At 41.5% G+C, this 27682-nt stretch overlaps 1 protein-coding gene across 21 annotated transcripts in view; it reads left to right on the top strand.

Annotated features, from left to right (window-relative positions):
* Positions 1-27412, top strand: part of DOCK10 (dedicator of cytokinesis 10) — a 145272-nt gene extending 117860 nt beyond the window's left edge. For 8 of the 21 annotated variants that reach the window (XM_086844817.1, XM_086844827.1, XM_086844822.1 and 5 more), the window contains 23 exons: positions 420-531; positions 1250-1371; positions 1457-1571; positions 1733-1799; positions 2540-2587; positions 3241-3342; positions 4047-4171; positions 4557-4669; positions 5383-5520; positions 7022-7204; positions 7759-7869; positions 9219-9434; positions 10131-10188; positions 10514-10612; positions 12208-12314; positions 12778-12900; positions 13832-13945; positions 18863-19009; positions 19352-19562; positions 22338-22528; positions 23160-23260; positions 23593-23731; positions 26674-27412. In XM_086844817.1, the coding sequence (XP_086700943.1) occupies positions 420-531; positions 1250-1371; positions 1457-1571; positions 1733-1799; positions 2540-2587; positions 3241-3342; positions 4047-4171; positions 4557-4669; positions 5383-5520; positions 7022-7204; positions 7759-7869; positions 9219-9434; positions 10131-10188; positions 10514-10612; positions 12208-12314; positions 12778-12900; positions 13832-13945; positions 18863-19009; positions 19352-19562; positions 22338-22528; positions 23160-23260; positions 23593-23731; positions 26674-26793 (2862 nt within the window). In that variant the 3' untranslated portion in view covers positions 26794-27412. Of the gene's footprint in view, positions 1-419; positions 532-1249; positions 1372-1456; positions 1572-1732; positions 1800-2539; positions 2588-3240; positions 3343-4046; positions 4172-4556; positions 4670-5382; positions 5521-7021; positions 7205-7758; positions 7870-9218; positions 9435-10130; positions 10189-10513; positions 10613-12207; positions 12315-12777; positions 12901-13831; positions 13946-18862; positions 19010-19351; positions 19875-22337; positions 22529-23159; positions 23261-23592; positions 23732-26673 lie in introns of those variants that run through there. The other 13 variants (XM_086844830.1, XM_086844826.1, XM_086844825.1 and 10 more) reach the window with 6 other exon arrangements.
* Positions 27413-27682: the final 270 nt, after the last annotated feature.

Here is a 27682-nt window from a genome sequence, read left to right as displayed (position 1 = left end):
ATATCTGGAGAAATATGTTTGTTTCATAGAAGATACGTTTTAACCATACTGCTTTAAAAACTAGAAGCAGATTTCTGCAGGGGTGTTGTGTTTTTCAGTCCTTCCAGCAAATGAGCCCATTTCATCTGAGCATTGCTAATGGCAATTAATGTTCCTTTCCCAGTGCTGTGTTAATATTTCAGAAACAAGTCTAACACTAGTTAGACTTGACCAGTTCTTTACAGCTTCTACTGTGAGAGAGTCTCATATTGCAGGTAACTTTTCAGCAGAGTTTTCATCCTTTAAGGCTGTCATGTTAGAACAGCTGAAAGTAGGTTCTCAAACTCAGAGTCTTAGAAAAACCTCCTAGGTGTGCTGTCATTATCCAAGTTACAAGTGATATCACCTACTGGAGCTGGTTCTGTTTCTTTCAAATACAGGGATCCAGGGATGACTTGAGCACAGCTGGAGGGTTTCAGAGCCAGACAGCAATGAAACATGCCAACTCTGTGGACACCTCCTTTTCCAAAGATGTTCTGAACTCTATTGCAGGTACAAACAACAGACTGAACAGACACAGGCAGATTTGTGTGCATCTCAATCCATTGTGCTTTCTGCTTAGAGTTCATGGAGGATATCATTAACATTTTTTATACCATATCCAGGGAAACATGGTATGCAATGTTTCTCTTCCCTTTGGGTGTCTTTGGATTGAATTTCTCTTGTGAAGCTGTTCTACTTGCACTGCTTCACTTACTCTCCTGCTTTGGAATGATGCCAGCATTCAGGCTCTAAGAAATCCCTTTGCCTGAGTTCATTCTTATAGACTCTGCCTGACATAAAAATAGTTCCAAGGTTTCTCCTAAAAACTCCTGCTATCTCATGCAGGCAATATTCACCATTTTTCCAGGTTTAATGGAAAAGTAGAAACACAAGTTACTTTGTTCACTACCTCCAAACCCCATTTCAAAATTCAGGGAAATGAATTCAGGCATCTTTCCACTGATTTTTGTGTCTTTCGGTCAGTTCTTACAGAATGCAACAGGCCATTTTAATGCCATGAAAAATGGCAAACTGAATCATGGTACTTCAACTTGTTGCATGTTTTCAGTACTAAACATACCCATCAATAGCTTTGCTATTGGAAGTTCAAAGCACTTGTCTCAATCCAGCATGTGACACATTTTAAGTTCTCCTTTTTATTTTTTTGTTAGTTTTTGTATCCATAAATGTTTTAGTTTAGCATGTTTGCTATGACTTTCATTTACAGCCTTTTCATCAATAGCTATCTCTGCAGCAAACCATGCTGACTCCAGAGCTTCCTTAGCAAGTCTTGAATCTAACCCAAGTACCAATGAAAAAAACAGTGAGAGAACTGACACGTGTGAAAAGGTACATGTGCAAATGTTGAAAACGCTTGCTAGAGCTGGGAGTCCATCACTGCACTTAATGAGGGCCTTTACTGTCCCCTCAACAGATCATGAGACCTTTGTCTTTGATTGGGTCAACTCTTCGATTTGACAAGCTGGATCAAGCTGAAACTAGAAGCCTTCTTATGTGCTTCCTTCACATTATGAAAACCATTTCAGAAGGTAAACACTGTGCACTCACTAATGCTTATGTTGCTGTGAAATACTGTGAATGCTGAATCCAAGTGAACATTAAATTAGAATAATTATCAGTGTATTTTATGGGCTTTTTAAGTTTAATTCCCTGTAATGGATACATAATATATTTTAATATCTCCCCTTAGATGCACTGATTTCCTACTGGTTGCGAGCACCCTTCTCAGAAATAACAGACTTTTTCAGCATTTTAGAGTAAGTTTACTTTGTGGTTGTTTGTATTTTGTGTTGAATATTCCAAAGTGCTGGCTGCAAACAATTCCTCTTTGGGTTTGTCCATCTGTTGGAATAGTCTGAGACAGCTCTTGTATCTTAAATTATTTCACTACAGTCTTCCAAAGTCACAATGAGACATTATTAATAAGGTACATACCCTTCAATATGTTGTAATTTCCATGAACAAGGGTCATAATGCTTTGAGTTTTCCTCCTAAAAAATATTTTCATATTAGTTTCCCATTTGGTGTTGAGATTCTGTTCTTCCTTTAGAAAAATATTTAGCTCCTCAAAACTTCCCAGCCATAAGAAAAGTCACATAATGTGGGATGACCTACTTTTCACATCCCCAGGGTGGTTTGCTCAATCCAATCTATGCATGACTGCAGAATCCAGCAGGTAGTTGGAATTTCCTCACCATCTTGTATTTGAAATGAGAGCTATTTACCTTCAGCTGTTGAAGAAGCAATGCTTTTGCAGCCAGGTTTTTGTCTTTGCCATCTCACCAGGCAGGAATCTTCAACTGTGGAGAAAGAGAACATGGGTGTGCAAAGTGCTGCCACACCTCCTGTGTCCTTGGCTGGGAACTGCTGCATTCTATTCTTTTTGCCTACTAGCAGGTGCATGTGCCATGGGTCTCACCGAGGCACTAAGATTCAGCATTGTTTTCATAAGTACAAAGCCATTAATAGGCATAAAATGTGTTGTTTTATCTTTCAGGGTTTGTCTGCAAAACTTCAGATATCTAGGAAAACGCAATATTGTCAGGTAATTCTGTAGTTACAGACTCAGTGTTGCAGTATTTAAATATTATGGCATTTATTATACTTAAATGAGATTAACAGCATATCCATCAATTTTCTCTTGAAAGAATCTCTTTGTGGAACTGAAGCCAATGTATGCTTCATACACACTTTTATGCAAATGATGTTATTGTGATGTTCTGCATATCTGAGTACATACCTGCTTTAAAGGATGAATTGCATCATGTGATAATCATTATTTAGAACCCAAAATACTGGGGCCATTCTTGACCACATTTCTGTACATGTGCCAAACAAGGGAACTTTGAACACTGTATTTCCATCTATGTCATGGAAAGAATAGTTTTAATGGGCATAGATAATTGTTTCACAGCAATAAAAAGAAATCTCCTGCCTCTCTGAAAAAGTGTGAGGTCATGTTCAGCTGTGAAATGTGGAACACACACTTTGGCTCAGCTGATGTTTCATTTTTAATTTTATATTACTGCTGTGAACTTGTCTGTATGTCTTGCAGTGTCAAAATTAAAGGTCATCAGATGCTCCAGCTCTTGCTCCACGGCAGGTTTTGTCAGGCCTGCATTTACTCTTCAGGGACATGCCAAATTCGATGTTACATTTCATAACAGATCAACACTTATTTTCTCTTTCTCCTATCAGGAAGATTGCAGCTGCTTTTAAGTTTGTCCAGGCCACCCAGAATAATGGAACTCTTAAAGGTTCGAACTCCTCTGGCCAGGCATCGGGGCTGCTCTCACAATGGTAATGGCACATTGAATTCTAACTCCACAAACCCTCAGCCTGGCCTGCCATCCTCCAGCCCTCATACTGTGTCACAGCATTGACTGAAAAGAGGTTGACAAAACATTTAACAAATTTCAGAGGTCCCAGAGCTTTAAACTGTAAAAAAGTTGAGTCTCTTTGGCTTGACTTACAAGCAGTTGTTTAGAGTGTTCTGTTCAGGGAGTAATTCTGTCTTAAAATCATTTTAATCATGCAAATTTATGAAATTACATTTTTAAAAGAAATAAACAGGAAGTGCATTTTTAAGTTACCTGAATTTTGAGATGTTAAATCTTCCTGAATTCTATACTAGTTACAAATATAAAATCCTTTCAAAAATTATAATAATCATTGGTATTTTTGTTCTAAGCTTCTCATTAGAAATTAATGATGTATTTGTCAGCGTCAAAGAGGATTAAAAGAACACATGAATATGCATACATTTATTTTTACTGTCATTGTCAGTTTGTCATCATTTCTCTCACCTCATAAAAACTGTATTATTTCTTTCTTGAACATGATATATTTTTCTTACATTCTGAGTTAACAGAACTTACCTCAGTTTTTCTTCACCCAAAGAGAGTTTTCTCAGCCAGTAATTTAAGCTGATGCTTTTTTTATTTGTTCTATTTGTTCAGTATTCATTCTTTTTTTCTATTCTTAATGGTACCTTTCAACTGCAGGATGCATTCTACTTCAAGTCATGATGGCCACAAGCACCACAGATCTCAAACATTACCAATAATCCGGGGCAAAAATGCACTTTCCAACCCCAAACTCCTGCAAATGATCGACAGCAGCACTGCAAGTAAGTACAGAAATTATTTACTTCCCTCTGGAATTCTGTGGGATTTAGATCAGGCTCTACACAGACCTTATCTTGACAGGAGGCTTTTAAAATTGAGACTGGAGTCATCTATCCCACTTCCCAGTTGGGTTTCTTTCCTCCTTTGAGGATGACCAGAAACAGTGAAAGGATGTACTCACATCACTGGTGCAGTTGGTGAGAATTGACTCAAATTTCCTCCCCTTTCATCTCCTATGAGCAGTTTTCTTCAGAATACCATTTTGATTAAAAGTGCAGTTCGGACCCCATCTCTGCTGTGATGAGACCCAAGGACCAGATTGCAGAATTAAATCATCTTTAATGACACTCAAGAGATTGTTTTTCATCTTTCTATTTTATGCTGCAGGTACCTCCAGTGAAACAGACATTGTACAGTATGTAGACACAGAGGCAAACATTGCTACAGAAGTTTCCCTCACAATCCTTGACCTTTTGTGTCTTTATACTCTGAATCACCAGGTATGTTTTGCTGGTTTTCTTTTCTGCTTGAACTGGTGGGATATGGGGTGAAAGGAAGGCCTGGGGGAGCAGGCACACAGAAAACTTGAAATATCCGAGACAGCAGGATAGGGAAATAAGATATGTCAGTCCCCAGTGAAGGTCTTTTAGAAGGGAATTGGTTCATAGTACCCAAACTGAATAGAAGGTGGTGGAAGAAGAACATCCTACATATCCAGGGCTATGTACAACTCTGCTCTGCTTGGAAGTGTCTTGTATCTAGTATTACACCACTTTTTCTGAATCATGCTTGTCCCACAAGATTTCAGAGATTGTCAAAAACAGATTTCCAAACTGCTTATTATCTCTATCTCTTTAAGTCAGCAGGTAAATCCTCTGCCTCTTTAAAATTTGCTCAAATTGCCCAGATGACTTGCTGAAGGTCTCACAGCCACAATACAGCAAGCAGCTCCTTTCACATTTTAGTGCTCCCTCTCTGTCACCCTAACCCTTTAATATAAGTGTATACAACCCATGAGTAGTACAGGCATAGCAAAGTGCTTTTCTTGAAAAACTGCAAGAATCTGCATCAAGCTGGGAAAGCATCATCTGCAGAAATTTGACATTGAAAAAAGCATCTCTCTAGGAGCACTCCGAGGTAATGTCCAGCAGATCCTTTCCTGTTTATTCACTTCCATAACCACAATGTACTGTCTTCTCTGTGAACTTTTCAGAGGCAGCTCCAACAATCTGATTGCCAGAATGTGTTGATGAAGAAAGTCTTTGACACACACATGCTCTTTTTGCAAATCAACCAGTCAGCAGCAGCTCTCAAACACGTCTTTGCTGCTCTGCGGCTCTTCGTGGGCAAGGTAACTCTGGCTTTATTCTGTTAGTCTTGGCTATCAATATGTTACAGCAAGTACAGCTTGGGGACAATTGGACACTTGGCAAGGGTTCTGAGCTTACTCTATTAACAGTCATTCCTGACACAGTCTGATTTATTGCTGATTAAAAGTATAAGTAAGAAGTTCACAATGTCTGAAAATACAGTTCTGTTTTGAAATTGGAAAATTTAGTAAGGAGGGGAAAGTTTTAATGTAAGTAGGTAAGTGATGTCCAGCTCTGTAGTGTATCCATTGATTTTCCTGCTTTTGCCACCTATGGAAGAAAGCTTGAAACCCTATAGAGGTCCATGGTCTTCGCTTGCAGAATCCAGCAGTGAATGATTACTGCTGTTCCCAGAGGAGCTAGCAGGAGAGTACTCCCTACACTTCACCACAAGTTCATCCATACTGATACAGTTTTACCTGGTTTGAAACATAAGAAACAATATGCTTATGTGTCAAACTGTTTCTTTGCTTGCTTTGCACTTGTGTAAAATGTCATGGGCAATTAGGCACTTGGTGCCAGCTGCAAAGGTTGCACAATTTCCAAATCTCACACTTAGATGAGATCCTCTGAAAACCAACCAGGATGTAGCAATCACATAACAATTGTTCTGGGGAAATGAGAATAAGCAAGGCTGGCCTCAGTTCCTAAGTGTTTTTATGGAACACAAGAGTTTACAGCATGTGGCCTCCCTCTGGTTGCTGTCTCAGGGGAAAGGAGGAGGAAATCATGCTTTTCCCAGTAGTGCAGCTTGAGGATGTGGGGGAAATATGAAGTAAAGCATCCACAGACAGCTTTAAATGACATACCAGACAGCTGGGAATGGAAGAACTCTATGCAATGGGGAGAATGAATAAATATCCAGAATTGCCCTTCTCATTTATCCTGTAGCTTTTGGGATTGAGTTCTGCCTTAATGGCCCTGTGGCAGCAGGGACCTGCTGTGGTTCCTGCAGCAGAACCTTTCAGGCAGGAATTACAATCTGTAGCCCATGTGTACATTTCCTCTCTCCTCCCTCAGTCTTCTGTTTCATTCACCCTGCTGGTAACAGTGAGTATGGCTTGGAGAGCCTTCCTCTGTTGTCTCCTGCTCTTCAAACCCTTGACCTCTGGAAGTTCATTGACCATGCTAATCAAAGTATTTTCCTTCTGCTGAACAGCTTTTACAGCCATACAGAGCTCCCCTGCTTTTCCTGGTTAGCTATCGTGCCTTCCTTGCAGATTCCACGCTGCTGGGCTTGCTGTGTGCCAGCTGCTCTCTGGCCTTCCTAGAGACCAGTTTGATAGCATCAGTGTTTGTAGGAAAACCTGAGTATAGCTCGTTATTGATCTTGATTTGTGTGTGGGATTATGTTTATTTTTGATTTATGATTTTTAAACCCTGCTATGAATAACTGTGGGAGAGTTACTGAAAGGTTAAGAAAAAATGGCACCGAGACCTGAGAGTAGTACTGAACACATTCACACATTTTTTTTTCAATAGTTCCCATCAGCATTCTTCCAAGGACAAGCAGATCTCTGTGGTTCCCTCTGCTATGAAATCCTGAAGTGCTGTAACCATAGGTCACGTTCAACTCAGACAGAAGCATCTGCTCTTCTTTATTTTTTCATGAGGAAGAACTTTGAATTTAACAAGCAGAAGTCAATAGTCAGATCCCATCTACAGGTAAGTGAAGTGTGAGATCATCAATATTTCACTGATGTGTATTAGTTTTTATCATTATTATTTTTATGCATTGAAGCAAGGCAATCCTTTTGCAGTCCTCAGACAGGCAATTCTCTGTGGCAGCTTGAATTTCCTGCCAAGTCTGAAGTTGGACTGGATTCTCTGCTGTTCTTGGGCTGCTCAGCTCTGTTCCAGGGAGAGACAACAGCTGTGAATGTATCTGCATTGCCAGATTAATGGCTATTCTTGACTCACGAGTTGCTTACAGCAGTTGGAGCACAGCTGATGAAGGAATTAAACAGAATCTGAGAATCTGGCAATATAGGAACAGACAAGTGAAGTCCAGTAATAACATATTTACACTGCAAAGTGTGAGCAGTTAGAAAATTTTGAAAGATTACTCATAGTCCTTGCCTTTGTACATGTTACCTTCATAAGACAGGTATGAAATTACACTGCCTGGTGCATCAAGTCATACTAAACACGGGTTAAAACCTCTTCTGAAACTCTGATTTCTCTGCTAATTGCATCCTGTGTTTGCTCCCCCTGTGCAGCTCATCAAGGCAGTGAGCCAGCTGATAGCGGATGCGGGGATTGGCGGATCTCGATTTCAACATTCACTCGCAATTATAAATAATTTTGCTAATGGAGACAAGCAGATGAAAGTAAGAAACATTTTTTGTCAATCACTACCTCTTGCAAAAGGTCAACAATTTCACAGGAGCAAGTGTTTCAGTAAATAAAATTGCTGGCTCTATTAGCCAGTGATTTATGCATTCATAAAATGCCTTTCTCAGGCAATCTGAAGTTCATGAAGGTGTTTGTGACTCAAAAGCTTAATACCTGAAAATAATTTTTAAACAAAAAATATTTTTATTTTAAAATTGTATTATTTGTTATTTTTTGCTTATTTTCTTCATGTGCCTCATGTCAGAGGTCATGCATTGGGACCAATGGAAAACAACTGCAGTTAACAAACAATTTTTAGTCTACAATTGCTCCCTTTTCTCTGTTCAGTAAATGTGTAGCAAAAACAGGCACAACAGTTGGGTTTTGTAAGACCTTGCTTACTCACTGAAGGTATACTTGGCTCTTAGATGAGTTACCACTGCTGTTATAGTAATTGTCTACTAAAATTGTTGAAAAAAGATTGTTTTTTTTAATTTTTACAATTCTTGCCCAAACATGTGTCAATGTGCATTTTCAGTTTTATACTTTGGAGGTGTTGTCCTTCTCTGAAGGTGACTTTAGGATATCTCCACTGAGATTAATAATTAAGCTAGCATAAGCAAATTGGTAGATAGCTAGCAGAAGTAATTTGATGTATTGTATAATAAGATGTCATGAAAATTCTACTTGTTTTTGAAGTCCAGCTTTGATTTCACTCACTGCAGCCAGTCACACTGCTTCTGTGACTTGCTCATCTCTGTGTGACATAGAGCAGGGAGTATTTAATTTCATTTACTTTTTCTGAATGTTTTTCTTTTAAACAAAGCAAAAGATGGAAATAAATCTGAAAACAAATGTATTTCACTGCATATCTGAAAAGGAAAAACTGAAGAGCTGGGCTAAATATGTTGAGAACAGCTGGTGTGAGAAATATAAGGACTCTGTTTGAATCTAGCACAGTGTGAGAAGGTTAGGAGCCAGACTTGTGCTTTATTCCCATGCTGAAACATGCTGGGAGTGTAGTTAAGCAGGGCTACCTATATCTATATGTGCAAGGATCCATTCTGGACCCAGTAAGCAATTGAGGAACACCTGTTCCAGTTCCCTGACTCCAGCAGAGCTGTTGGAACACGTAGCTGACTTGGGCCGTCTTGTAGTGCTCTGACACATCAGGAAAAAACATCCAGGGTCTGTGTGCAATGTGCAGTGTGTGCATGCTCTCCAAAGCCTCCCCAGCTAGGGAAGGGGATGGAGGTCCTCTGTAAGCAGAACTTTATCTTGTACAGGGGTGCAGCACGTGGCTCTTTGGATGGTTTCAGTGATGCATTGCTTATCTTTCCCAAAGAACGTTAATTTCCCAGCAGAGGTGAAGGATCTGACCAAGCGCATCAGGACGGTTTTGATGGCCACGGCTCAGATGAAGGAGCATGAGAAGGACCCTGAGATGCTGGTGGATCTGCAGTACAGCCTAGCAAATTCCTATGCCAGCACACCTGAGTTACGCAGGACATGGCTCGAAAGCATGGCCAAGATTCATGCAAGAAATGGAGATTTATCAGAGGTAAGGTAAATAAATGAACAGGAGATCTATTTGTCTTTAGGCTGAGCTGGTCTGATGGAAAGGGCTTTGGGAGACCAGCAACAGTAGTGAGTTAAGAGAATCATACAGTCTCTCTCATATAGTTGAAATCAGAGGAGCAGAGGTTTGAAAACCCCTGGAGATGTGATATGCTCAGCTTGCCTGATCATGAGTACCTGATACATGCTGGAGCAAGACTTGAAACTGTCTGGCAGGGAAGCTGAGGGCAGTGTCACTTTGGCACCTCTGCTTCCTACTCGTAACAGGCACAGTAGCTGTGGTGTAGAGGAGGTTAAGGGGAGTGAGTCATTCACATAAAGGATTTTTTTCTCCCTTACTGTGGCCTAGGAGAGGAGCTTGCTTATAATGTGTTGTCATTTTCATCAAAGACTAAATGGGTGATGCAAAATTCCCCTGCATAACCCAGAAATACCTTATTTATTAAGTCATCTTAATGGTTTTCTTGAGAAAATGTATGCATTTATGTGAGACACCTCGTGAAATTCACACCTGAAGAGGATTTCATCATTTAATCCTTTATTTTATTTGATTACTTTTGTGTTCTCTTTTCTGCTTCATGATTTGAGAGTGCTGAAAGTATATGCTCATTATCACATGTATGCTGGAATTCAGGGTGCTTTAACCATATCCATTTATATTGGATGTCTCTTGTTACAGGCTGCTATGTGCTATATTCATATTGCTGCTCTCATTGCAGAGTACCTGAAGAGAAAAGGTAAGATCAACATATTCAAAATCAACTGTGTGTCTATAAATATTACTGTTCAAAATCAATTTTGGCTATCCCATTTTCCTTCCTCATATGTAAAGTATTCTTAAAGCATCTTGAATTCTTCCCAAATGTTTTATTTTTAAAATATATCATAAATGCTAGTCTTAGACTGGAACAGTGAAAGTGTGTTTTGTGTAGAGGGTTAATTAAATGTTCAGCAAGCTAGTGCTAATACAGAATGCTTCACTTCTTAGTCTGTTGTTATTAAATATGCATGTATTAACACATACCAGTAGCAGTATACTAATACCATCTTACAATATCATAGGTTACTGGAAAATGGAAAAGATTTGTACCTCACGTATGCTCCTGGAAGATGCTCAAGTCTCTGATAGTAATGTGTTACTAACAACTCACAATGGAGGAAGTGAGTGCTCTAACCGTGCCTGTTTGTGGGTCAAATAACACGAATAGGAGACAAACTGCTGTTTTCCAACTGATCTGGAGAAATATCAACCAAATCAAAACTGTTTCTAGTGCATGTTGAAGGCTGTTATAGAAAGCAATGTTGGAAACATCATGAGTTCTTTTCCTGATGATCTTTGGCTGGTTTGATGGATTGCTCAGAATGTCTCTAGTTATGGGCTTTTGCAGCAGGAAAATCCCTCTTGGGTAAATTGGTGTTTAGCATGCAAATCCATGTCCAATTCCTTGGCTATCCAAAGCTGGGAGGGCAGGGGGATGGAATTAATATCTGGTTATCCATATGTAACTTCGTACAGATAAAGGAGGTTTTTTTAAATCTATGATGCTTATTTAAAAAGTAAAGTGCAGGCTTATATTTTTTAATGCTTCTATGCCAGCGGTTATTTAGTTTATGAAATCTGTATTTCATAGTAATTCTCAGCATGAGATATGTGAGCAGTTTCCAGGGTCAAGGGCAAATATCTGGGGAAGAGAAAACAGTCTAGAGTATAGTCTTTCTTTACATTTGGAAGTGTCTGTGAACAAGATGAAAAAGTGCATCCTTTTAGAAGGAAGTTTTCTGTGAAGAGCAGTAGTTGTGAGACAGTTCAGTAGTGGTAAAAGACTTTGCCTGAATAAAGATTATAGTAGCTGGAATGAAGAACTTGGGCAATTTTAAACCTGTACTTAAATGGTTTCCAAAACTTGAGAGAGAGAGAGTGGAGCCCCCATCTCAGTATGTGTTAGCTTTTTTAATAGAGCCACAGTAGAATTTTCCTACTTTTAATTTAAACATGGGTCTTGCCAGGAGTTTGTCACCACCCTGGCAGCCTTACCTTCTCCACTCCAGAGCAGTAGGAAAGTCCTTGCAGAGCAGACCCTTCCTGATCTGTAAAGTGTGATGCCCATGCAAGTTCTTTCTGCTGCAATGGCACTAAGGCTTCAGCTTAGCAAATACTCAATTTAAGCTCAGTTTTATTCCTTGTGAGCCTTCCCATCTGCAGCTGCTGCCACCAGAGCTCTCTGCAGGGCAGTCCCTTGGCCAGGGCCCTGGCAGCGCTGCTGAGCAGGGCAGGACAGGAAAGGCACTGGCCATGCTGGCATGACCTGGAGCCCAGCACAGGCACAGCATGCCCTGCAGCCACCTCCCCTGGGTGTGGCAGTTCTGGGGGACTGTGCCCCTGGGAGCCCTGACACGTGCAGGTCCCCCAGGTGTGACTTGTGTCACCTCAGCCTGCAAGGGTCATTCCTGTGCACAAAGGAGTGTTGCACACGAAGCTTTGCAAGGACTGCCAGCCAAAAGGAGCCAGTGCCCAAGAGAGGAATAACACTGCATCAGGAAAATGCTATCATTCCCATTTACCTGGAGAAGTGAATTTATATCATTGAGGAAAATTTGTAATAGTCTCATAAATTCAGTCAGCTCCATTTGTGCTTCTCATTACTTGAGCTGTGAAAGAAATTAACTCGTCAGCTCTGTTTTAATGGCATCTAGTAACTTCTTGAAGTATCTGGTCATTCAGTCATTAATTTCTTTCTTATGACTTGCACTTCAAGGCTTATTTTCCATGGGATGGCCTGCTTTTCTGAGCATTACCCCCAACATTAAAGAAGAAGGTGCTATGAAGGAAGACTCTGGGATGCAAGATACTCCCTATAATGAGGTCAGCAAGGTTAACATTTATATACCTGTTCTGCATTGACAGAGTGTTATTTCCAGTGGAATCCTGTGCATGTTACAACAAATTATAGTGAGTGCACTCAGGCATTGTTAAAAGGCACTCAGGTTTTGAGTGAAATGTCACAGCTGTTCAGTGGTGTTCATCTAAGGAGAACATAAAGTACCAGAGTTGAAAGTCAGGGCAGGGGGAAGCCCATGAAGCAAACCCATTCTTCTGCATGAGATGTCAGCTATTCAAGTATTTTTATGCTGTTATTTCAGGTTCTTTGTCTAAAGAAGAGCTAGGTCACCAATACCTGATTAAACATTTTGTAATTGCAATAAACCTTAATGTAGAAGTTCCAGAATAAAAATGGAATAGTGGGTATGTGCTTTTGCTGCATTGCTATTAATTAAATGCCACCAGCTGTCAAGTCACTGAGCTATTTGCATTTGTGAAATTGCAGAATATTCTTGTGGAACAGCTGGAATTGTGTGTTGAGTACCTCTGGAAGTCTGAGAGATACGAGCTTATTGCTGAGGTTAACAAGCCCATCATTGCTGTTTTTGAAAAGCAGAGGGACTTTAAAGTAAGTGGGAGTTTGGTTTGGGTCTTTTTAATTATCCTAAGGCAACAGTAAAGATCAAAATTTTTAGGCAAAAAAATGTGCTTTCTTTAAAAGGAGTGTTTTCTTTCCTCCTGTCTGAAATTTCTCCTTTTAATGTTTTGTGCTGTGAGAAAATAAAAAACTTTGGTGTCTTCCCTGCCTCTTTTCAGCATCAATGCAACAGTAAATGTAAAAAGATTTCAAACAAACCTCTTGTCTTAGCCAGTGGATATGATTTTTTACATGGGTTTTAAACCAAGAGAACATATGCATTGTATTTAAGTTTAGAAAATGCTGATAAATTGTATGATTTATTCACAGTTCAGGGTTTCTTAGTTTCTTATTTACTTCGCAATTTCAGTACACAATGATGTATAATTTCAGATTATAATCTCATTTACTGATTTTTCTTGGTTTAAAATGGAGATACAAAGTGGTTGGTGGCAATAAACAGTATTCTAAGGAAGCAGGTCCTCAGATTTTAACTTAGCTGAAGGTTTGGTTCACTATCCTGAGAAAGTGCTGTTTAGTGGTAACTGTGGAAAAGACATTATTGTGTGGGGTTGGGAGCTCACTGGAGTTGTTGGCACCTTGTTCTCACCTGCACAAACAACACTTGGGTTCTCTGAGCCCTTACTAGGTCAGCAGCACTGTCTGGTGGTGGGATGATTCCCTGTGACCCTGCACACGAAGGCTCCACTGCCACAAAACTCCTCAGAAGATGGCAGAAGCCCTGCAGTGAATCTTTAATGACTGCTAACAAGGTTAAACCATTCCCTTAGCACTTAGAGCCATCTTTGCAAAGGTTTGGGAGTGCAGCTAAGGCAAGCCAGGGTTGTGCAGAGCTGTGCTGGCATTTCCCAAGGTGCTGGCACACCCTCACCTCCCTCCCTCTGCCTGTCTGTCCATGCAGAGACTGTCTGACCTGTACTACGACATCCACCGCTCCTACCTGAAGGTTGCAGAAGTGGTGAACTCTGAGAAACGTCTCTTTGGGCGATATTACCGGGTGGCATTTTATGGGCAGGTAAGTGAACTTGGGCTCCTTTGTCTCCACAGTCAGAGATTTCAGACCTGTTTGTGATACAGCTCAGGGAAGCACCTGGTAGTGAATCCCAGGGTAAACTCTGCCTCGTGAGTCAGACTCCCAGCAGGATTTTGGTCAGGAGAGAGCACTCGGTTGCCTCTTGTAAAGCACTGCTGTGGATTTAGTGGTGTATTAGAGAAGACTTCTGTGTCAGCTTTAGTTCTTGACTTCATAAGGCAAAGCTGAGACTGAGGTAGGGCAGGTTTTTCAAAGTACAACAGAAATAGAACCAGATAAGGCACCTTTGATATATGGCACTCTCCTCTAATAGATCTTAAAACAGAGCAGTATGCAGTAGATGCTTTGTTGTGTTTTTCACTGACTCTGCCTTCTGCTTCCAGGCCACCTGATTCTGTGCAATGTACTGTAGAATAGCATTATTCCCTCTGCTGTGCTTCAGCACCCTTGAAGCATTATTTTGTGCTTTCTTCCACCACAAACCAGTGTAGCAATCCAGCATGTTCCTTTTAGTCCTGGTTTTGGCAAGCATAAAATTTTCTGTGCTCTAAAATATGAAGTGTGTAAACAACAGATTGATGTGAATCATTCTGTTTGCTAATTAGATTTTAATGCAGAAATTTGCTCTTTTCTCCTTTTGATCTTATTCAAGGCTGTGGTAAGTCTAGTTCTTTTGCATGTTTTGTTTAATTCTCCTCACACATCCTTCATCCTTCCCTCTACTGTTACTTAGCATTAATTTACCTTTGCTCTTGATTCTTTGGTTGGTGGCAGATGAAATAATGTTGCTGCATTCATTGTTGCATCCTGCAAACTAACTTTTGTTTGTTCAGTTACCTGAATTACCGAGCTGTATCTGTCCTCATGTTGTGTGTGCACTGTGGGGCCCAATGCTGCTTCATCTCATCTCAGTAGAAGTTCCTCCCAGCTTCACTGGGAGTGGGATTGGACCCCCTCTTCCTCTGTTGAAAGTCTTGGGGTGGCATTAATGCTGTTTGAATGCAAGCCTGCTTTCCTGGCCTGCACAGCAGCTCCCAAGTGGAGGGCTGCTGTGTCAGGCTGAGGTCTCTGGCAGTGGTCACTGGAGCACTCTGGCCATGGCCATGGTCCTGGCAGTCCCTTGTAGGAGCAAACAAAAGGGAATTCAAAGGGGAATGGCAGGTCCTGGATCTCTGGACAGATTAGCAAAGCTGAACTTGCCAATGCAAGGAGGAAGTGAGCTGCACCTGAGGAAGGGAGGTTTTCCTTGTGCCTGGCCTTCCTCAAAATGGGAGCAGCACGGGGCAAAACAAGACTCTCCTACTTGCAGCCTCTGGCCAGCGCTCTCCCAGAGCCAGTGGCTCTCCCACTGGGTAATTCAGCTGCAGATCTTCTGCTGAACTGGGCTGGCATCTCTGTAACAGTGCAATGACTTTCCAGGTGCCAGTGCCACAAGGGCAACTTCATTTAAACAGCTTTAGTGCTCTAAAGGGTGTGACTTTGTCATAGCTTTGTCTTCCTCTGTTTGTTCCCCTAGTCACTGGGCTCTAAGGGCAACCAGCACTGCATTCTCCTTGCCCTTTGCAAGAGAGATGTGGTGTGGCTGCTGTTCCTTACCTGAAACGAAAGCTGCAGAGAAAGCAGATTAAAGAACAGATGATAATGTTAATCCTGGGAGGGAGGATTTTGGAGGTTCTCAGTGGAGAAAGATGATCTGCAGCTGCACCCAAAAACTGTTCTTCATGCAAAGGCAGAGACAGTATTTGGTTACTGCATTGCTGCAGGGACCCTGTGCATGGATGGTTTGAATTAATGTGATCCTCAGGGAGGAGACAGTCATCTGTTTTCACCAGCAAGATTTATTTGCCAGCTCAGGGAGCCAGATCTCATGGCAGCTGCTGTTTTAGACCGCACATTCTGTTAGAGGCCTTTGGTGACAATATATCATTGCACCCCCAAGTGACCACACTAGCCAGTGCATATGAGTTTACTCATCTATGAGTGTTTGAGAAGTCAGTATCTCTCTTGAATTAAGAGCCAAAAAAAAAAAAAATGCTGTTAAATGTATTGAATAGCTGGGAACTCATATTGTACTGATAGGCAAAGACATTCAAGACCTGTGTTTCAGAGCAGTGCCAGGTAAAGGTAGAGCTGAGGGTTCGTTCTCCTGTGTGTACAAGAAGCTGGAGAAGTTGGAGGGCAGAGTTTCATAGTGATCACAATCACTTACTGTGAGGAGAGACAGGGAAAGAACCATTAGATGTCAATTCCTGGCAGGTCAAGCAGAAGGCTTTACCTCAGCACCTTTCAACAAAGGGCAGAGAAGGGTCTGATGTACTGTGAGCCCCAAGGCTGTGTCTGGAGGTGTGTGAGGATGAGGAAGGGCCTTATCAGAACTCCCAGTGATAGGCCTGAGTCACAGCTTCTCTCAGAACATCAGAGCTCAGAGGAAACCAGTGACCTGCTGTCCAGGAGGTCATCTGCCTTCCATCAGCTGCTCTCTGTAAAAATTTTCATCTGTAAGGCTGTGTTGTCCTTGCAGGACCAAACCAGCCAGGATGAAAATAATCCAGGGATATGCATTGATAATGTAACCTTGGCTGCTTAATATTTTAAAATCCTGAAATTGGAGGATATTTGGCTTCTGAAATGTATTTAATCTTACTTTTAATAGTCTTTGCCAGACATATAGCATATGGCAGACATGATTATTTATAGCTCACAGTTAACTTCTGCTTGTCACTTGTCAGTTGAAATACTGTAGGGAATATGTGCTTAAATGATGTCTCTTGCATTAGAGATAAGACTAAATCTGTTAGTTGTTTGCTTTCAGGTATTTTTTTTTTAAGTAAAACGATTACCAGAGATATCATCTCAGTGTGCCATGCAGCATCAGCAGAGATTTGGCACTTACATATAAACACTGTGTTCCAGCATGCAAACATACACAGAATCAGGGTTTAAGAGCATAAACTATATTCTAGCTTGCTATGTGATTAATCTGGAAAACATGAGGTGTTTTGTTGAAAACACTGAATAGTAACAGAAAGCAGATGTCTTTTGACAGAAACAGTCCAGAATAGTATGTTTAAGTATGATTTCATCAAACTAATGAGTTTTTCCCACATAAGGCAGTTTTGCTTCAGTGGAAACAAGATCAGAAACCAGATTTTGGTCCTGTAGATATTTTCTCAGTGTAATCAATAGGAAGTCAATTGCCTGCCCAGCCCAACAGATGTTTATAGGATATCAACTTTGGAGCTCTAGATTTTTTTCTCTAATTACCTGTGAAGTTCATATGCCTATGGAATTTAATTGATAATGCTGTTAAAAATCATGCAGTGTTAGAAGGTCACTGTGAGACTGAAGAAGATGCTGTCAGATGAGCTGCTGTTTCAGCTATTAGTTATTGGCTTTCAGTAATGCCCACAGTACTCCTGACACTTGCCAAATTAAAAGACAATTATATTGCCTCTCAGTGAAGGGAAAAACAGAGATGCACATATTTGTTAATCCCCGCTGAAATAAAGCTTGGGGGGTGGTTCCTAAAGAAGCAATGAAATTCATAGCTTATTTTATTTTAATTCTGTTTTGGGGTTTTTTATGACAATATGCCTAATCAATAATTTTAGAGGGCAAAGTTGAAAAACACTTCCAGATAAAAAGGGTGAACTTTTGCATGAGTACCTTCTGAAGAGGTTTTGGAGATACCTCTTGCCTTCATTAATTTCTGCTGCTCTGTTTTTTCTACAGATAGCAGTTTGCTTAGGCATATTGTAGAATTAGCCATCCAAGTCACATCATGTGAAGTTCAAAGGGCCTTGGGTCTGACAGTATTAATGTTGTCTCCCTTTGCCCTATCCCTGCAGCTTCAGGTGTTTTCCTCTGGTCAGTTTGCATTAAGGTGAAAGGAAGAGGCTTTGAGTGCAGCTGCAGTGGTGCCCATCACCAAATTGCATATCAAATCCTAGGAGGGGGCTGGCGCTGCCCTTGGACTTGAATCCAGTCCTTGTTAATGGGGCACCTGCTGCTTTCTGCCCAGCTGGGAGAGCTTCTCCTGGAGCACTGATGTACATGTTCACCTTGTAGCAGTTGAGTGTCTCACCTCAGGTGATGCAATGCTCTGTTAGTTTTCAGAGGCTGGCATTTCTTCTGAAGCCTGACAGATTCATGTTCAGCTCTTCACTGGACCCTTTTATTAAATCTTTGCCAAGTCCATCCAGTGTATTAAATAATGACCTTAACAAGACTGTACCTTTTTTCTGGAGGAACATGGTCTGTGTTTTTTTGCTTTTCTTTTGAAATGTGAGTAATTTGCTAATAGTCTCTGGAAGTGCTGCAATTCTATATGGCCTTTCAAGGTGCCCACTGGAGTTTCCCTTCAGCTGCCCAGAGGAGATGCAGACTGGTTCCCAGGTGCTGCCCATGCCATGGCCATGGGTAGCAGTGCCCAGCCTGTGCCTGCACACGTGCCTCACAGAGGAAGCACTGGAGATGATGTGCTGCACACAGCTCTGCTTGGCTCAGTGTCCAGCAAACAGCTGTTAATTGAACCAAATCATTAAAATTCAAAGAATTTTTAATGTCTAGTTTTTAATCCATGAGGGTTTTTTCATCATGCACACATCAGCATTTTCAGGAAAGCCCTTTAACTCTTTATGCAGGTCAGTCTCTTAAGTGAATAAATGTGTAGGGATATTTTTCTGGGTAACTGCAGATTGCAGACCAGTATAAACACTGACCTCTAGGCACATGTCTGCTAGGAGTGGAAAGAGGTAAGCTTTTAACTTAGGTGCTGGAAGTGGCCTAAAGGATGGTCTGGTGGGTATACAGGCAACCTTGATTCCTGATATAAGCACCTCATTTAGGTTTTTCCCTGCCTGTTATGTTCACTGTATCCTTTTGTTTCTCTCCAAACAGGGCTTTTTTGAAGAAGAGGAAGGTAAAGAGTATATCTATAAAGAGCCCAAATTAACTGGCTTGTCTGAGATCTCTCAAAGACTGATGAAACTTTATGCAGACAAGTTTGGAATAGATAACGTGAAAATCATCCAGGATTCCAACAAGGTACAAAAGACATGTGGAAAGACAAGGGAGAGAACTGAGTGCATGATGCAAGATGAGCAGGCAGATGTTGGCTGCAGTGCAGAAGCAGGTTGTTTTCTGTCTCGTTTAGCTTTCATCCATTTTTGACAGTGGCCATAGTCAAAGGTCCCACACTTCTTAGGTAAATACTTCTCAGTAAAATACTTTCATATCCATCCATGATCTGAGTATTACAGTTGAAGTCTCAATTTGCATTGGTACGGCTATAAATAAATAAAACACAAATACATCAAAAATGTAATGGATGCCTTGGAAGCTCATCACACTTAGCATAATTTTATTACATTTGCCACTGTACCACAGGTGAACCCCAAAGACCTGGATCCCAAATACGCCTACATCCAGGTGACCTATGTGACACCTTTCTTTGAGGAGAAGGAGGCCGAGGATCGCAAGACTGACTTTGAGATGCACCACAACATCAACCGCTTCGTGTTCGAGACGCCGTTCACGCTCTCGGGGAAGAAGCACGGCGGTGTGGAGGAGCAGTGCAAGAGGCGCACCATCCTCACCAGTATGTCTGCTTGGCTGCTCCATCTCACCTGTCCCAGCTCAGCCCAGAAGGGCAGGTCAGGGGCCAGGTGTCCATCAGCCAGTTGTGCAGGATGATAACTCATCTCTTCACTGTGTGTGTTGGCCGTGTGCTTCCTTACAGACCTGCTGATCATCTTAGGGACAGTTATTTTCATTCAGCTGCTATATTTTTCCTTACAGTTGACATCTTAACTGTTCTTGCAGTGATTGCAGTCACTTGAGATTGGTTCTGTTGGAGGCAGCTTAGTACTCTGAACCATTTTCTTTTAATAATAAACAATTCAAAGAAAAAGCCAAGTGAGATGTCTGTTCTGCTAAGAGTAAAACTTCAGGTAGAAATTTTTGTTCAAAATGGGAATAAGATACATTATATAGAATTTTTTAAGCTAGAGGTAAGATTTCAATCAGTGTTTTAAGGCAAGAATGTCAGGAGCACTAGATATGTCTTCACTTAATGAGTCATATTAAACTGAAGTTTCTAGCTCCTTATCATGATTGAAATCTCTCTTTTAAAAAGCCTCCTTTGTGAGACTACTGCTGAAACTTGACATGTCTGAATTTTGATGTCTGAGGAACTGTCTGGATGGAGGCGTTGTTCTCATGGGCAGCCGTGGGCAGAGAGGCTGATGTTCACAGCAAAGGCTCCCAAGTGACAGAAAATCCAATTCCCTACCAACTTCAATGCATCAGCTTCCCCCAAAGGACAAAGTGAGAAAAACTGCTCACAGTGCAAGCATAGTCACCTAAAAGTTTTGTTCTGGCAATCAAGAAAGAGGCACTGATGTCTGAGGGTGTCTTGTTACATGACACAGCTTTGCTTGTAAGAGCAAAGAGGGAATAGCTTGAGTGTGGTTTTTTTAAGTGCTTGGGCAGCAGTAGGTGTTTTGAGATCTGTATTGAAGCAGGTAGTTTCACTGACTTGAAAGTGCAGCTGTTATGGTCTGTCTGGCAAAAACAGAGAGGGCTGTTCTTCTGGCAGAATATTTTCCCTGGGTTATTACATGCTGTCATCAGCTCCCACTGCTCTCAGCCCTTCTCCATCTTTGGCTTTAGAAGGAAATTTGATGACTTCCTCTTCTCCCCCTCTTGTCCCTTTGGCACCTACCTCATCTCAGTGCTTTTCACTAAAGGAAACATTCTTTTCTTCCCTTTTCTTTTTTTTCCTATTCCTGTTTGATAAAGTCATGTGTTTTCATTTGTTTCCTGTGTAAGCTTAAGCACTTTTAGTTTGAGAGGAAAGCAAGGCTTCTGCTGTGGCTGGAGGAGTGAAGTCAGTTGTGCCTGTGTGGCTGGAGTGGCACCTGCACTACACCTCTGCTCCAGAGCCTGCTGGGCAGAGGGCAAGTGCAGTCTGGCTGCAGTCCCTGGTTCACTGGCTCTCTGCCATGCCTGGCTCATGCTTCCAGCTCTGGAAATCCTGGGTTTCCTGATCTCCAATGAGGCAGACATGCTGTAAACTGGAGCTTATTTAGGTCTGAGCTGACTAGAAGCAGATGCTTAGTGGAGAAGGACATGCATGGAGTTTGAGAGACCTTCCAAAGCGTGTAGGGCAATCAGAAGTGTTAGCTCAAATCAGACTTAATGTACCCTAACTGTACTTTTGCCAAACTCCCTGAGATCCATGAAAGGCCTTGTCTGGAAGTAAAGAGTTTTAAAGGTGAATAATTCCTCTGTCAGCTCCCATAGCAGTATTTAGGTTGAACATTAAGATTACCTCTTTACTGCTTTAAGGATGGTGTTTTAATGGCAGGTTCATCTGCAGGTGAGTGTCCTGGTTTAACCTCAGCTGGCAGCTAAGCCCCATGTAGCCTCACTGGGTGGGATGGGGAAAATCAGAAGTGTAAATGTGAAAAAACTCAGGGGCTGAGATAAAGACAGTTTAATAGGTAAAGCAAAAGCTGCACAAACAAGCAAAGCAAAGCCAGGGGTTCATTTGCTGCTTCCCTGTGAAGGCAGGTAAAGGTAACTCCAAGAAAGCAGGGCTCCATCACATGTAACAGTGTCTTGGGAAGACAAACACCACGCTCTGAATGTCCCTCCTCTTTCCTCCTCCTTCCCCCAGCTCTATATGCTGAGCATGACACCATATGGTCTGGAAAATTCCTTGGGTCATTTGGGGTTAGCTGTCCTGGCTGTGTCCCCTCCCAAATCCTTGTGCACCTCCAGCCTCCTCTCTGGTGTGTGGGCTGAGGAACAGAAAAGGCTTTGGTGCTGTGTAAGCCCTGTCCAGCAATAACCAAAACATCCCTGTGCTATCAGCACTGTTTCCAGCACAAATCCAGAGCACAGCCCTGTACCAGCTACTGTGAAGAAAATTAACTCTGTCCCAGCCAACACCAGCACAGTGATTCCCAATTCAGCTAAGCTAGACGCTCCTGCCCCTAATGTGAAATTATGTTTGATGTGATGGTTTGAGCTGTCTGAAGTTCAGTGTGGACTTATAATTTGGTGCCTTCAATCAGAAGAAGAAATTTGTGGTTTCTAAAATCTGAGCACTGACAGATTTTTGCCACCTGCATGGGGCAGAACTTGGTATCAAACACTGATGGGTTCAAAAGGAAAAGCTCTTCCAGTGCCAGGTACATCAGAATCCAGTTTGGCCTGCTGTGTCACTTCTACTCAGTGATTAAAACTTAATTTTTGTGGATTAATCAAGAGATTGACAAAGTTTGTTTTCCTAAGACTTGTTTTGCTTTCCTAAATATTCTCTTGTGGGGCAAGTTCTCTGATCTATTTCTCTCTCTCTCTCGAGTAGCCAGTCACTTGTTTCCCTACGTGAAGAAGCGGATTCAGGTCATAAGCCAAACCAGCACAGAGCTGAACCCCATCGAAGTGGCCATTGATGAAATGTCCAAAAAGGTCTCAGAGCTCAATCAGCTTTGCACAATGGAAGAAGTGGACATGATCCGACTGCAGCTCAAGCTCCAAGGAAGTGTCAGTGTCAAGGTAATGACGATTTCCTGCCTTTTTTTTTTTTTCAATGCATCTACCTAAATTTTTATTCTGATTTTCATCATTCCAGGTATTTTTTTTTCTTTGGCATATCTTGTATCATAGTGCTGTTAGAGCCCACTCTAAATACACTAAGGAATGGAAAGTTTTCTACTGGCATTGATGACTGCTGGTTTTATATGCTATTTCATGCAAGTCTACTCTAAATATTAAGACCTTTCCAACAAGACTGTCACATATCACTTGAGAATATGGCCCATCACAAGCAGGTGGATTCTTTAAAGGAAGTTTTGCTAGGATTGGCTTTGTCATTTCCTATTTAGGAAAGGTGGGATTGTGATGGGCATTCCTGGTGCTCTCATGGAAATGTCTTCAAACCAACATGTAACTGTCTGGGTAATCAGCTGGCTGGGGACTTGGAAAGGCAAGCACAGCTTGTACGAGGTTGAGCAGCTCCTGTTTCCTCAATAAAACTCCTCAGCCTCCATCCTGGTGACAAAAGGAGTGAGGGGATGTTCTTCTCACAGCCTAGGTTGCCTGAGCCCAGTCTCCAAGCCTTGGCACACAAGAGAAACAACAAGGAATGGTTTGTTCTGTGTAACTAAGCTGTGTATTTTTCACCCAGGTAAACGCTGGACCAATGGCATATGCTCGAGCTTTCCTTGAAGAGACAAATGCTAAGAGATATCCTGATAATCAAGTTAAGCTTCTGAAGGAAATATTCAGGTGAACATTAATTTTAGGCTTTTTGCCCCCCACATAGCACACAGGATACTGCATAGTACAGGGAGGTGGGACACAAAATCAGGCTGATTTGATCTACCCTAATTTACATCTGCACTTACACTATCTTAAAAGTCATTCCTAAGAAACATTTCCTGGAGTTCTGGGCTACCCTAAAATACATTCCTTCTGATCTGAGAATGAAATTCACTTCTCATAAGGTGCAATTTGCAAGGGGGAGAAGAGCTACAGCATTGTGTGTGTATATGTACATAGATGGGTTTTTTCATTAGTACAAAACTTGTGTCATTGTTTTTGTGGTTCTGTGTTTGCAGGCAATTTGCTGAAGCCTGTGGACATGCCCTTGATGTCAATGAGCGCCTCATTAAGGAGGACCAATTTGAGTATCAGGGAGAGATGAAGTCTCATTACAAGGATATGCTCAGCGAGCTCTCTGTAGTTATGAATGAACAGGTCAGAACATCTATTTTGTTGCTGCTTGGGCTCAGTGAGGGTGGCTAATTGTGCCTTCTAGTGACAAATGAAGCTGTAGTGCAACATTCTAGAAGTAAAACCTTGCAATGCGATAGTGACTGAGAAAACAGTTTATATTTTTGTGGTTTTGGGTTTTGTTTCTTACCCTCTTTTTTTTTATAGAAATATATTCTATATAGCAAACGTGATCAACAAAGATCTGTTTTCAGCCTGCCTTGCTACATATTGAAAAGCTGAATGTTTGTGAGGCTAAATGCTGACTGGGGTTTATAGGCATGGAAAGATAGTCAGTTTGAACTAGTGCTTTATGTTTTGCTTGCTTTGTCCTATAGCTGTGATGTATTTAATTAAAACAGTAAATTGCTATTCAGATGTACCTTATAACCACAGGAGGTATCTTTGTTGTTCCTATTTATATTCAGCTTTCAGAGAAAGTTATTTTTTAATTTTTTTTATGCTTGAGTACACTGTCAGAATACATGCCATGTATTTTAGCTTCAGAGGGATGAGCATGCATGGATACATTATATGAACTGCATCCCAAAATTCTGAATTGGACTCCAGTGCACACTTGTAGCTATTCTACTGCTGTGTCCAGGCAGATTTATTTTTTTTAATATTTTCTGTTTCAATTAAATATTGCATGATTTGCATACTGAAGTGCTAATTAAACCACGTTTAATTATATCTCCGCATGCCTATGGGCAGGCTACCTTAGATTGCATCTGATAAATAGTTCCTCTCTAGCAGTTGTGCTGCATTTCCAGGTGCCTGTAGCATCCAAAGGCAGTGTTGGTGTAGAGTTACTTGGTGTAACACTGGTATCAGTGGTGACATCTCACAGAAGTGCCTAATTGGCTCTCCATTACCCCATGCCGTATTATTTATCTTCACATAGGAGGAGAATAAGGATTGACCTGAATTTTTTTGCCCATTGTTGTACTTACTGTGGAATTGAGTGGGTTTTCCCTTGGGTGTAAAGCTCCTAATTGCTTGGAGGCCTGGTGCCTGCCAGGTGGGGTTGCAGCTCTGGGAGTTGTGCTCCTCTCCTGTTCAAGTGTATAAAGATTTGTGAACCTCAAGCATTCCAGCAATTTTATCATAATTAGTATTTATCACTGTTTTGTTAAGTATGTGAGTGTTAAGGGTATTATTTGTTAATCAATATTCATGCATCTCACATGGAAGTTATTTTGACCATCTAGTCAGTGTGCATAGGCAGCACCATATGTCTTGGGTGAACCAGTGTTTCCCACAAGAATGGAAGATGGATGGTCAGCTCAAACGAGGCATGAGCAGCCCATGAGCTTCAGCATTCATAAAACATTTGGAGAGTTCCTGTATTTATATCCGTGAGCTCTGAGTTTTCTTCATGCTAAGTAATACAAAATTACATGTGCAAAGCAATGCTAATGTGTAATCCAGAAAAAGTCAAATTGTCATCTCTTTTACAAAAATAGTGTGAATTTTAAAGTCCACCCTGAAAACAGTCTCCCACTTGCAATCCTTTGGGGAAGCCTAAAAAGTGACAGCTCCATTTTCCAGGCAGTGTGGAGTTTTGAGAAAACTCTACTCCTCTTGCAGTGAACTCATGAACTCCTTGCTTTTGAGCTGAGTATTTCCTTAGAGAAATCACATGCCATAAACTGTGGCTGAAATATTTATCTCACAGTTGGAAAGCTTGAGGCTCTCATGCATCTGTGCTGTGTGCTTTACACCAGTACAATTTGCCATCTTTCCCATTGTTGTATTCAAGAGAGTTTTGTTTCTCACCTGCTGACAGTGACTTTTTCATCACCATATGTTTTTCTCTTTTTTGTTTTTCTCTTTTTTGTTTTTCTTTTCTGACAGCTCTGTCATGGTCCTTGCTTATACAGCTTCTCTTCTTCCCTGTCTAACATTTCCCTCAATACTATAGCCAAAAGTGGTATGTTCGTTTTTCTTACATCTATTTTTTCTTTTAATGTCATATACTTCCCTCATTTGCTGTTTTTTCTGCTGGGTATGTTTGTTTAATTTCATCTCTAATGGCTCCCTTCTCAGGGAGTTTAAATAAAGATACAATATGTGTGATGTGTTGTCCATAAGCAGTCTTGAGAGGCCTGTTCTTTAGGATCCTAGCTGTGAACTTTGGGGAGGCCAGTGAGGCAGCTCGACAAGAGCCCCCCTAATCCAAAAGCAAGCGTCAGTAGTAGCAAAAGTGGCTGCCAGGGTGTGCCCAAGTCCCAGTGCTCTTCCTGCAGCCCACGGTGTGAGAGCAGCTCCTTCCCAGAGCTGCTGGCTCAGGAACTGAGGCTGGCTGTGCTCACGTCTGCCCGAGTGACAGCTGAGCCATGGCTGACCTGCAGCCCTGGCCAAGGACAGCTTGGGGTGATGGTTTAGGGTTCCACCTGGAGCTTTGTCAAGGGGAGAGGTTTCCCTTCCACTGCTGATGCTGTGTGGTCAGTGGGGATGGCCCTGTCTCTGCTGTGAATGTTTCAATGAGGTGCCCATGGAGGAAGACAGGTTTTCAGTCTGCTTTTATAGAAGTAAGCAGGAAAAAAGGGCTATTACCAAGGCTAAAAGAGCTTCTTCAGGAAAAAGATCTTCCTTCTTGCTAAAGCCTACCCATAGGACAGGGCAGAGCTTTGGCCACTGCTGCTCAACTGCAGCTCTGCCCAGAGGCTCAGCCTGGCACTTGGTCCCAGCCCGCTGTGTGCAGCTCCGTGGGGCTGCCCAGCCCCATTTTACCCCGGACTCAGAGGATGTCATCCCTGTCCCTGCAGCCCCCATTTACCAGGGAAAGGTCCTTTTCCTCTGTCAGATCCTTGGCATCATTGTGTTACAATTTAAAAATGGGAGATCCTTGGTTAGGCAACGGACACTTCAGACACCAAATTATTCAGATCTCTCTCACTGTTGCTTTTTTTTTCCCTGAAAAGATTGCATACAAGGAGGAATCAGCAAAACATCCAGGGATGGAGCGCACGTATTCACGAGTCATCCACAGAGCCAGCTCCTCTGTGCCAGCAGCAACCATTCCAGCAAATCCTGATGCCTGACTGCAGCGTGGGGAACATACGGCCTCAGGAAGATCTGGTGTCTGGGGTGGGGTTTGTTCTTTGTTGGTTAGGGTATTTTTTTTTTTTTTTTTCCTTTTAGATTAATAGTACTGAAAATTAAGTTGATGGAAAATACCAGGAAAAGGATTTGAGTGTTAAGATTTTAATTTATTGGAAGTCTTCATGGTGTTATTTTTAAAGATGCAAGCTTGAGAATTTTTTGGTTTTGCCTGCCCCAAAATTTGCACATTCCCTCTTTTTTTTTTTTTTTCTGTCAATTTTGGTTTTGAGCAGCCTTTATTAAACCAGGCTGATTACAAAATTCCCATTGAACAGATAGGTACGCAGCAAACCCTAAGTTTGCTATAAATTATAATATATCTAATACTAAGTCCTAGTATACATATATTTTAAAGGTCAGAGTGGATGTTTTATAACATTTAAGCATATTGCAATTGTAAATAGAAGATGTGTAAAATATGTCATTTTTACAAAATTTTAAAAAATATCTTTTTAGTTAATTATGACAGTACTAAGAATATGGATAACATTTCAGTTACCATTATATTAAAATATTTGTGTATGTGTATGAAAGCGTCCATAAAATTTTCTCTTTGAAGGTCTGTGTGTTGGTTCATTCCTATGACAGCGCTCTCTGGAGTGGTGGAGATCAGGATGCCTCCTGCATCCCGACTGTCTGTCGTGTTGTGGGTGCTGATAGAGACACTTATGACCATCTGCAGAACGTGGCTTTGGGTTCTCTCCATGGCCCCAGACTGAGGCCACCCTGGGAAGTGGGCTTGGTGTAGTTCTCCTGCTTGAGGCCAAGAAAACTCAGATTTTCCTTTGAAGTTCATAGTCCCAGATTTTGCCTGGGGCATATTGGGAA

This window comes from Cyanistes caeruleus, chromosome 10 (assembly GCF_971803275.1).
Source record: "Cyanistes caeruleus chromosome 10, bCyaCae1.hap1.1, whole genome shotgun sequence".
NCBI lineage: Eukaryota > Metazoa > Chordata > Aves > Passeriformes > Paridae > Cyanistes > Cyanistes caeruleus.
The sequence above is the reverse complement of the archived record's forward strand: the minus strand, read 5'-3'. Positions and strand labels throughout refer to the sequence as shown.